The 10,903-nt window shown below is 30.5% G+C and overlaps 2 protein-coding genes across 2 annotated transcripts; both read right to left on the reverse strand.

Annotated features, from left to right (window-relative positions):
- Window positions 1–538: 538 nt before the first annotated feature.
- LOC11434770 (ras-related protein Rab7) lies at window positions 539–3,799 on the reverse strand. Its single transcript, XM_003597704.4, has 7 exons — window positions 3,494–3,799; window positions 3,315–3,341; window positions 3,119–3,218; window positions 1,734–1,880; window positions 1,565–1,645; window positions 1,306–1,451; window positions 539–970 (listed from the first exon to the last, which is right to left on the reverse strand). Exons 1-7 carry the CDS (start codon window positions 3,550–3,552, stop codon window positions 901–903), a joined length of 630 nt encoding a protein of 209 aa, XP_003597752.1. The 5' UTR covers window positions 3,553–3,799; the 3' UTR covers window positions 539–900.
- Window positions 3,800–8,060: 4,261 nt separating this feature from the next.
- Window positions 8,061–8,932, reverse strand: LOC11435273 (60S ribosomal protein L37-3). The gene is made up of 4 exons (XM_003597705.4): window positions 8,833–8,932; window positions 8,598–8,733; window positions 8,405–8,506; window positions 8,061–8,306 (listed from the first exon to the last, which is right to left on the reverse strand). Exons 1-4 carry the CDS (start codon window positions 8,833–8,835, stop codon window positions 8,263–8,265), a joined length of 285 nt encoding a protein of 94 aa, XP_003597753.2. The 5' UTR covers window positions 8,836–8,932; the 3' UTR covers window positions 8,061–8,262.
- Between the last annotated feature and the right edge of the window lie 1,971 nt (window positions 8,933–10,903).

The raw sequence follows: 10,903 nt of genomic DNA on the forward strand, positions 1-10,903 counted from the left end.
TTCAGTAAACATAAATTTTCAAAAAGAGCAGAATGTGCAGGGTGAAGAGCAGAATTCTATTATATCAACTGAATTGCAAGAAGAGTCCCACTTTTTCATACCTATTTCTCTATCTCATTTTCACATGTCTTTGACATGAGTGTAGATCTGTTGTAAAGAATTATAGTCTTGTAAATGTGAGACATACAAGTAAATGTGAACCTCGATATTTTCTATTATACATGCAATGCAACTGCAAGTAGATACCAAACTCCATCAAATAAAAACAGGTGCAATAATTAATAAATACACGGGGTGCATGCTACACTGAAGCTCCAATTCACCAAAAAGTCAAAATATACGATTGCCCAAAAATATCTTTCTATTCAAACGTTGGTTTTTTCTTGCCGACAATACTTTTAATAATTTTTAATGTCTTTTTATATTAACGTGAATTACATAAAGGTATTTTTGATAAATTAAACCCGTTATTAACAAGATTAATTAAAATTTTATACAATGATAAAACTGTCAACAAATAAACATACTAGTACAATCCTTCAAAAAAAAAAAACATGCTAGTGCAATTTAAAGTAATATACTTGTCCTAAAAAAAATATAAAGTAATATACTCAAACTTTTTAAGTAATATACTTTTGCCCTAAAAAAAAATATCAAGTAATATACTCAAACTTTTGGTTAAAAAAAGTAATACTTGATACATATATATGGGCAAAAGGAAAAATAAGGAGGGTAACATTAAGTAAACAAACAGGAGAACATCTAAGCAACTAGAGAGATACAAGAAGGACAAGTTGTCCCAGGCTTTTCATTGCTGAAAATGCAGAATGTAGCACCAATTTGAAGGATGCAGTAATTTGGCACCAATCTTGCATGTGAAGCTGACTATGCAAAGAACTCTCAACATTCACAGCCTGTTGACCTCTGTTGCCGTCCACCGCCACCGACATCAATTGTTTCTGGCATGTATCTGTCATAATCAACAACCAGGGATCAAACAAAATATCTATGGAAGTGTTCCAACCATCCTCCTCAAAGAGAATCACTTGAAACTAGCTAGTGCTCCAATTGAAATAGCAAGTTATACATTCATTCGTAGTGGTAAAATGAACGAACAAATCAAAGTTGTGAATCAAAGTCACTCTATCTTAAAATAAGATTGCATCTTTTTCCTTCTCCCCCCTACCATCTTTAATACTCTAAATCCTACTAACAATTTTTTATTTTTTTGAAAGAGCAAAACTTCTTGAATGGTCCACAGTTAACGATGTGCATAAAAAAACACTAAAATTTATGAAAACTCACAATTCTTCTTCAGGTTCATTCTTGAGAGCATTTTTGGTAATACACTCAAAAGCAGCCTCAACATTAAAACCCTCCTTTGCAGAGGTCTCAAAGTATGGTATATTCCCCTTGGAAGCACACCATGCCTTTGCTTTCTTCTCAGAAACCTGAAACAGAAGCAACAAATGCAGACATGTAGAATTAACCTCAAGAGGAAGAAAATCTATCAACTACATATGATTGAATTCTGAAAAATAATTTGAGCTGATAAATAACTTACAACTCGGCTATTTCCACCATCAACATCTACTTTGTTTCCCAACACCACAAATGGGAAGTTTTCAGGATCAGATGGACTAGCCTAAAAATCAAATCAATTAGGTGTGATATCAATCACCGCCCTTTAGAAACTGTGTTAAGATCCTCAGAAGCCAAAGAATAAAAATCACCTGAATAAGGAACTCTTCTCGCCAGTGGTTAAGGTTTTCAAAAGATTTCATGACATTTACATCATAAACAAGGACACAGCAATCTGCACCTCGGTAGAAAGCCACACCAAGACTTTGAAACCTCTCCTGACCAGCAGTATCCCAGATCTGCATGTACACAACGAGAACATCTTTATTTTAGATATATACAATTAAAATTTTCTCTTAAATCAATGCAAACTGTGAGCAAAAAAAAACATTTGATCTTCCTTTCATATTTTATACAGAATTAGGAAAGCAGATCCATTTAATCAATACAATGGTCTACAAAAAACTTAAGCATTGATCCTTTTATCCAGCAAAAAGAAACATGAATTTAACCCAACCATGCCATCATATCTCAAGCGCAGTAGAAAGTACTCAGTAGAACAGTCAGATACTAACAGCATATATATCAAAAAACAAAGTGTCATGGTACAATCTGCCTAGATATGTATCTAGGAAGTATCCTTCAATTAATTTTTTATTTTTTTTTCATGAGATTCTTGAGCAATATGTTTGGGATATCTCTTCATTGTGATTTGAAAACTGCTCCAAAAACTTGCCCAATAGCTTCTTAAACCTTGTTTTTCAGAGGAACAAAATGGACCCAAAAGTGCACAGGATTAATTTTGCGTGCATTCCAACATTTGACCTTTGTCTAAGAAAGATGAAGGATATACTAAATGAGAGACAAGAATGTGGAACATTGGTAAATATTTACATGACCCACTTGAAGATGGTGGTGAACTTCATGAACAGGTAGAGTTGTCGCTTGCAGAACCAAAGTTAGAAACTATGCTTTTGTGGCTGGTGAGAACAAGGTAGATGAAAATGACACAGTTACTATTAGCTTCTAAATAGGACTGATGATGGTCTTGGCAACATTCTGACATCAATTGGGGAAAAACAAATCTGTGGTACATGTTAATAGGGAAAAGAATATATTTTGTCATGGAGAATGGAAAAAAGAAGTATGGTATACAAATCTATGTGTCTGTGTTTCTTTTGTTACAAGCACACTACACTGTCGTAAATTGTAATCAGCATCAACTAATTCTGTTACATATTGATTAGATATTTTGGCGTCTTTACAAATGTTATGCATTTATTTGTAATGTGTATGTATGCAATAAATTCATGTTAACTTATTTGAACATATAGTATCTCGAGTTTTTAAGAACTTTCCCGTTTATGTGTTGTCTCATATTAAGTATCTGGCCTTGGTAGGAAGGTCTAGGATAACCACTAACTTACTAAAATTTGTCTATCTAAAGAGTATCCAAGCTTTATAGATCCTAAAAAATGTGATATATCTAATATGAAACACAGTATTGAGGCAAGTAAAAGTGATTTAGATTAAATACCTGCAATGTGAACAACCTGTCTTCAACTTGAACTTCCTTGGTAAGGAAATCAGCACCAATGGTAGCCTTATACTGGTTACTAAACTTTCGATTCACATACCTAGAAGACACAAAAGTAATATTTGATCATTTCACGAAAAATTCATAATAATGGTAGTAAACAAAACATAAGGAGAGAGTTTTTCAGTATGCATACTGATTCATGAGTGATGTTTTGCCAACCCTGCAAAACAAATAAAAAAAAACCGAATCGAACATCAATTGAATGGAATGTAATAAATTTATTCGACTCTTTAACATGTGATTGATTGAATGAAGCAATTTAGTAAGATGAAATTGAAAAGAAAAAGGAGAAGAATATATATATATATATACCCACTATCACCGAGGATGATGACTTTCAATAACATGCGGCGGCGAGAATGAGAAGCCATCGATTAAATACAATGAATTCGAATTGAAACTCTGTTCTGGGAATCAGAAGAATCAATCAATCTGGATTCGTTTTTGTGTTTGTTGTATAATATGATATGAGCGAGTCAGAAGACAAGACAGGTGGATGAAGAAGAACAACAACAACAAATCTACACAATTACTACAAAATAATAATCATTGCAACCCAACAATTACAACACGACTCTCCTTCAAAAAATATTAGATGAACTTTTTTCCTCAAAAAAAAAATCTAAATAGACACACAACATAAAAAAAAATACATTATTTAATTCTCTCAATATAAAAAACTCTTCTACCTACTTTCATATGTTTTCAAATTTGCGATCAAACAAACATTTTTCTTTTTAAATGATGTAAAATTCATAAGCTAAATGAATTTATTTTAAAAAAACAACTATTTTCTTTCATCAAAAGAAAATTTAATTTGAATATTTTTTTAATGATAAAATGTAAAAAAATACATGTAATGTTTCTAAACGATAAAATGATATTTTTTCTTATTAAATAATATTTTATAAAATATAAAATCAACATATAACTTTTTTTTCTTAGTAAATAGACGAAATGAGAAAGTCATTATAAACTCACACACACAAGTGGAGGTATCGGAGTTCGAACTCCGATCATGATATTCGACCTACCAATTTCAACATTTTACCAGTTGAACTACGACTTTTGGATCAACATATAACTTTTTAACATGTACCAAAACTTTTCAATAAGTGAATGTGCCGTTGAAATTTTCCTCATAAAAATATATTGTTTCTTAGTCAAAAGAGATGTTTCTTTTACCCACCTTCGAACAATTTACAACACTATACTTTATTTATTTTCGTGAGGTTCAAACCCCGACCACCATTAAAAAACAGTAAACTCTATTTTAATTGAGTAAAAAAGGTTCATAAAAAAATAATATCAATAATATATATAAAGTAAGGTTTTTTATGCCACGTATCACTTCTCCGTGAACTTAACTCAGTTGGTAGGGATATTGTATATTATAGGAAAAGGTCGGGGTTCGAACTCCAAACACCCCACTTCTCCATATTATAACGTGTGAAGTTTAACCATTAGACTACTTGATCAAAATAAAATAAAATAAAACAATATTTAATCTGGTATAAATATCTCAGTATACTTTTGATCGTATATATTAAATATTTTACTTATCTGTTTATTGAATTCCAAACATTTATGTAACAAAAATCAATCAATAGTATATATAAAATAAGACTTTTTATGTCACGTGTCACTTCTACATTTATTCGCAATATCAATCAATAGTATATATCAATCAATATTATATATATATATATATATATATATATATATATATATATATATATATATATATATATATATATATATATATATATATATATATATATAAAGTAAAGTTTTCATGCCACGTGTGACTTCCACGTTCATTCGCTATATTTTTTATTATATTTCTATTTATTAAATCAATATTTAATTTGACATAAATATCTCAACAAACTTTTGATCTTATCTATTAAATATTTATTGAATTTAATATTTTATGTAACAGAAATTTCTCAACAAATTACATACGATGTCTTTCAACTATAAATCATCAATAAATCAATCAATAGTATATATCAATCAATCGATCAATCAATAGTATATATATAAAGTAAGGTTTTTATGCCACGTGTCACTCCCATATTTATTCGCTATATTTTTATTATATTTAAATTCAATATTTAATTTGGCATGAATATCTCAACAAATTTTTGATCTTATTTATTAAATATTTTACTTAGCTTTTTTATTGGATTCCTAATATTTTATGTATCAGAAATATCTTAACAAATTAAATACGATACATCATCAATCAATAAATTGTATATATATAAAGTAAAGTTTTTTATGCCACGTGTCACTTTCATGTTTATTTGCAATATTTATAATATTTTCCTATTTTTTAAAACCAATATTTAATTTGGCTTAAATAATATCTCAACATACTTTTCTTACGTGTTTCAAATTAAAGTTTCCTTTGTATATTAAAAATTGTTTCCAAATGTTTATTTTTTTTTATATTTTGGACTTTTAGAAAAAAATGGGACTATCAAACACATCCTATAATAATTCAAAACTAATAATTAACGATGTTGTTCATGAAGTTCAATAACTCTAAACCATGTACTCACAAACTACTAATCGAACAAAAATCTTTAATTTGAAGATCCGGATATATATTATTTTATGTAACATAACAATTGTATAATTTTATTAATTTAATAACGAATATAGATTTATGTGAGTCCGAAGACTTAAAAAAAGTTAATTTTATTCAATATGTGTTAATATTTTTATTAAATCCCTTTAATTTTATCTCTATGTGTATCTATAAATTTACAAGTATTGTAATATGATTTATTTTATTATATTCATGTGTATTTATTAAGATATTCGTCACATACCAATATAAATTTTATTTGTGGATATCATACATAGAATTTTTTGATCTTCTTGAATATGTCTAACCCGGACAACGCCGGGTAATTACAATAGTAAAAAAAGAAAGTGAGGAATAATTGAAACAGTGTCAAAAGAGCTTCACCTAAGTTTTAGTTCTTGTGGTAAGAGCTTCAACGTAGGCGCAGTGCCTAATATATACTCGTATTTCTGTTCCTCACAAAATTACTTTCTTTTTAGTCAAAAAAGACCGTTTCTTTCCGTTTCTTTCACATTCTTCTAATAATTCGTGATTTTAATGAACATTAGTATGTAGATGTCCAATTGGTAGGGATAGTGGCAGGGGTTCCAATCCCACGTTTCACATTAGTGTCTTAAATCTGAAGAAATTATCTACGTTTAGTATGTAGATGTCCAATTGGTAGGGATAGTGGCAGGGGTTCCATGCCCAACATAGTAACATGCTCGCAGTCTTCACAAAATATGTTTGTCGTCTGTTTTTCTTCAACAGTGCTTAAAAAACGTTATAGGCCACAACCATTGAAGTAATCGAGTATGGAGACAATAAATATTAGGGACAACAGCAAATTGAGCAGTGTAGAGCGTAGCATTGTCTAATAAAATGGCCTAATTGTGATTTGCTTAAACAGGCTACACCCACAATTCAATACTCTTCTTCCTCCACAATGGGTCAAAATGTGATGCAATGAACAACGAACAACAATGGTGATGAGGTGTTTGAGTTAGGCGTGCTAAAAAGTGATGCTAAATTGTGTTCTTGGCAAGGATAACTGAACACGCAATAGAATTTTACCAGACCAAAACTAAAATATGTGATGCCGTCAAAACCATCATTCATTACAAAGACATCTAAACTTAGGGTTTGACGCTCAAGTGTTAGTTTTGTTAGTTAGCTCCATGACATATTTGCTAATCGATTAAGGAGTAATACATAAATAGGAATAAATGTTTGGACAAACTTGATCAAATAGTCATCCTATCAACCCACAATAAGTACATAAGCAGTATGCAAATTCGGGTGAGAGCTTATAAAATAATAACAAACAGATCAATGAGATGTAAACAAAAACAACAAAAATGTTTGAATACACAGCCTAGTGGAATAATTGTTCCATAAAATTTCTTTTGGCAAGCAGATTCAAAGAAGTTTACCAACCTAATTCAATAAGTCATCCTCCTGTACATATTGTATTAACATTTATCTACACAAATAGAGGATATGAGAACAAAATTGCATACACTTAATACGAACTACTCCAAAGAGCTTGACAAGCAAGTACTCTGTTAAGAGATGCTATTAAACAAAAAGTTTATAAAATGAGTTTTCAACTTGGGTTGCCAGGCAGTGACTAAAATTTCTTATTGTTGATTATGTGTCCTACAACTCATTCAAAGTTCAGATGAAGGTGAATACTATTTTGTGCTTATAGATTGATATGGCAAACCAGTAATAATATATTCAAAATATAAAAACTAATCAACATATCTGAATGTAAAATTCAACTGACCCATTTAAAATGAAGCAATCCAAATTCAAATATTGCAAAACTGCCGATTTCAGGGGACCACCCATAGTGAAGGAAGGTCGCAATAATAAACCTCGATTTATAATAGATAAAGGCCATGGAACAGCCCTCCTTCTCAAATTGGTCACAGCAGAAGACAGAAAATCAGCCCGTGACATGGCTGCTATTTCATTGCAGTAATACACAGACGCCATAATATACTAAAAGAGCGAATAGGATCACTAAATTCATAGCTTAGATTCAAAAAAAGCTATTTTATTCTTATAATGGGGAAATTTGTTTGCTTTTCATATCAGCTCAAGAATGAAGATAAATGCTCTAATGGTATACACTATCTAAAGTGTAAATGACACACAAAACTGAATGTACATCCATACTATAGAATCAAACCACAAAACTTAAGATTTACTCCGCATAAAGTTTAGATTACTAGAAATATTATCATAACGGTAGTATTTAATCTACTAAAACAACCATTTAATTCCAAACTAGTAATGTAACACAACCGATCCAGCAATGAAATAGTTTTATAATCATCATCATATTGAAATATAACGAAAGTACACAGTAAATAGACAATAAGACAAAACCAATGAGGCTGTAGAAACGATAGTTCAAAAAACTTTGCCCCAATCAAAAACAACAAACTAATTCTATAAATAAACTTGGTACCAAACAAAACAACAATTGTCAAAATGCTTAAGCAGATGCAGCTCCCTTCTTCCTAGGTGCAGCTTCAGTTCCTGTATTGAAAAACCCACAACAAATCAATTTTCAAGGATCTAAATAGAACACTAAGAATCTAAATTGAACATATTAATCTAGAAAAAATATTAATTACCCTCTCTGAAACCACTCTTGAAACGGCGAGGAACGTTGCGCAAGTACCTCATCCTACCGGTTCCAGTAGTCTTCCTACGGATTGCCTTTTCACTCCAGTTATCTAAAATCAATAATCAATAATAAATATGAATTAATAAACCAAAAACATAGAAAAACCCTAATTACAAATCAAATTATTAAAGACTAATTACATTTCCTAACACGAGCAGCTGGGTAAGCACAAGCGGAGCATCTACTCTTCTGGAGATGGAAACTGCGGCGGCCACACCTGACACAGAGTGTGTGGGTCTTGTTCCTCCTCTTACCGAAACTTCCAGTTCCCTTACCCTGCAATTTATTCACAAAAACATGTTAATCTAACCATAACCAGCATATACGAAATCTTATAGATTGATAGATGGAAGAGGAAGAAGAAGAAGATGTTACCATTGTAGATGCGCGAAGCCGATTCCAAAACCCTAGTGAATGACATTGATTATTGTGTATTTATATGTTGGTTCATTGGAAATGGTTTAGGTTAGTGTAAGCCCAAATTTAGTTGTTTTGGACCTTATGAATAAAACAGTGTAATAAGTTTGTCTGAGACTTTTTTTCTTTTCCCACCCACCAATAGTTTTACACGCTCTTCATTTTGCTGTTATTTGGATTCTATAATCCAGATTTTTTTTTTTTTTTTTTTTTTGCCTTTTTGGATTATAGAATGCAAAATTGTTCAAGAAAAATTTTTGACATTAAATCACATTGAGCAACAACAAATAATCCAATTACAATAATTTGGAAAACACGATACAACAATGTAAAGATTATTGATGATACAAGCTAATTTCTTCTTCGGGTTCATCTATGCACGCCCTAATTTTTTCATATTTTCTATATTGAAACAAACTTTTTTTTAACATATCTCACCAAGGAAATGTCTAATTCAATCAGCCCCTTCGAATTATATTAACTAAATATACAAAACATAGTTCTCGCGTCATCCTTTTTTTAGAGTTTTGCGAGGATGAACTGAACGTGCCTATTGAGTTGACTGACGGATGACGATATTCAATATTGTTCACCATTCTCTACGTTGTCGTGGTTACAACCATTAATTTGATCCCAATCATACTTAAAGCACGTTGTGTAACATTAACATAAATCCTAAACAAATTGAGTTTTCCTTTGTTGTAGTAATTCAATATTGTTCACCATTCATAGCTCTGTGTTGTGGATTGTAAATTAACCAACGTATCATTTTATAGAGAGAGAATTTAGAGATAGGGACATGAATCATATACTTTAGCCACATCAATTCTAAAATATGTTATTTATTTATATAACCACAAATCTATTCTAATTCTAAAACTGCCATGAACTTTCATATAAACTTATGTTTGATGACAATTCACCCTTATGTGTGGAGATCCTTAACAAGATTGCCCTATTAAGGGCTTGTGTGTGGGAACTTTTTCCTATACGAGGACAATGACAGAAGAAAATTCTTACAAAGGAAGTCTCGACATGAGGACGAGAATCATATCCACTTGTAGGATTCACATGGGGTGTATTAGATCATGTATCTAAGGGATTTTAAAAGACTTTTTTATCGTGAAAAAGTCTTCTAGTATTCAAGCAAAACTCTTTCCAATTTAAAAAAAGTCTTGTGTTATTCAATCAAGATTCTTTGTCATTTAAAAAAAGTCTTGTGGTATTCAATCAAGACTCTTAATCACTTAAAAAAAGTCTAGTTGTATTCAAAATCATTCAAATTTCGAAGGATTGTTTAATAAATCAGAATTTGATGGATTTTGTGGAATTTTCTAGTGAAATTTTAGCATGAAAAAGTCTGTCATGAAAACATGAGATTTCTTAGGATTGTTTTTTTCTTTTAAGATTTTACTATCTCTCCCTCTCTCTCCTCCCTTCTCTTTTACTCTCTCTTTTCCTCTCCTCTCTCTCTAGCTCTCCCGTAAAAAACCTCTCTCTCTCTCTCTAGCTCTAGCTCTCCCGTAAAAAATAAAATAAAATAAATAAAAGAGTCTTTATTTAAATTTTGTGAAAGAGAGTGTGTTATGATATTTTTTTTCAATTATTTCTTAAAATTCATAAAATCTGATGAAATCTCTTGAAATCCATAATATCATTTCAAATCCTTTAAAATCTTATGAATTAAATCTATTGAAATCCTTAATAGTCTTTTAAAATCATCTAAGTCATCAAAATCCTGTAAAGTCTTTTAAAATTCTCAAGATTTTTTTAAACAAAAATTGTCTTTTAAAATCATAATCCAATACACCCTCCACTGTATACATCACATCCTTTCAAAAAAAAAAAAAAGTATACAACACATCCTTCATAAATGTACAAATGTATTAATAATACGATTTTTTTGGTCATTTTATCATTATTGTTTTAGAGAAGTGCTATTTTCCACGAAGATTTTTCCAACAAATACCAAGAATGTACTGCATTTCTGTTTTATAGAGATGGAAAACTATTAATTCCGGATTTAATG

Source organism: Medicago truncatula, chromosome 2, assembly GCF_003473485.1.
Source record: "Medicago truncatula cultivar Jemalong A17 chromosome 2, MtrunA17r5.0-ANR, whole genome shotgun sequence".
NCBI lineage: Eukaryota > Viridiplantae > Streptophyta > Magnoliopsida > Fabales > Fabaceae > Medicago > Medicago truncatula.

What these genes read in the sequence shown, in the direction of transcription:
- LOC11434770 (XM_003597704.4), bottom strand. Translation starts at nt 3,552, where the DNA reads ATGGCTTCTCATTCTCGCCGCCGCATGTTATTGAAAGTCATCATCCTC. An exon ending in ATCATCCTCGGTGATAGTGG is followed by an intron (nt 3,342 to 3,493) that starts GTATATATATAT and finishes TTTGTTTTGCAG; the next exon opens with GGTTGGCAAAACATCACTCA. An exon ending in ACAGGTTGTTCACATTGCAG is followed by an intron (nt 1,881 to 3,118) that starts GTATTTAATCTA and finishes GTGTACATGCAG; the next exon opens with ATCTGGGATACTGCTGGTCA.
- LOC11435273 (XM_003597705.4), bottom strand. An exon ending in AGCTGCTCGTGTTAGGAAAT is followed by an intron (nt 8,507 to 8,597) that starts GTAATTAGTCTT and finishes TATTGATTTTAG; the next exon opens with ATAACTGGAGTGAAAAGGCA. An exon ending in CAAGAGTGGTTTCAGAGAGG is followed by an intron (nt 8,307 to 8,404) that starts GTAATTAATATT and finishes TTTTCAATACAG; the next exon opens with GAACTGAAGCTGCACCTAGG.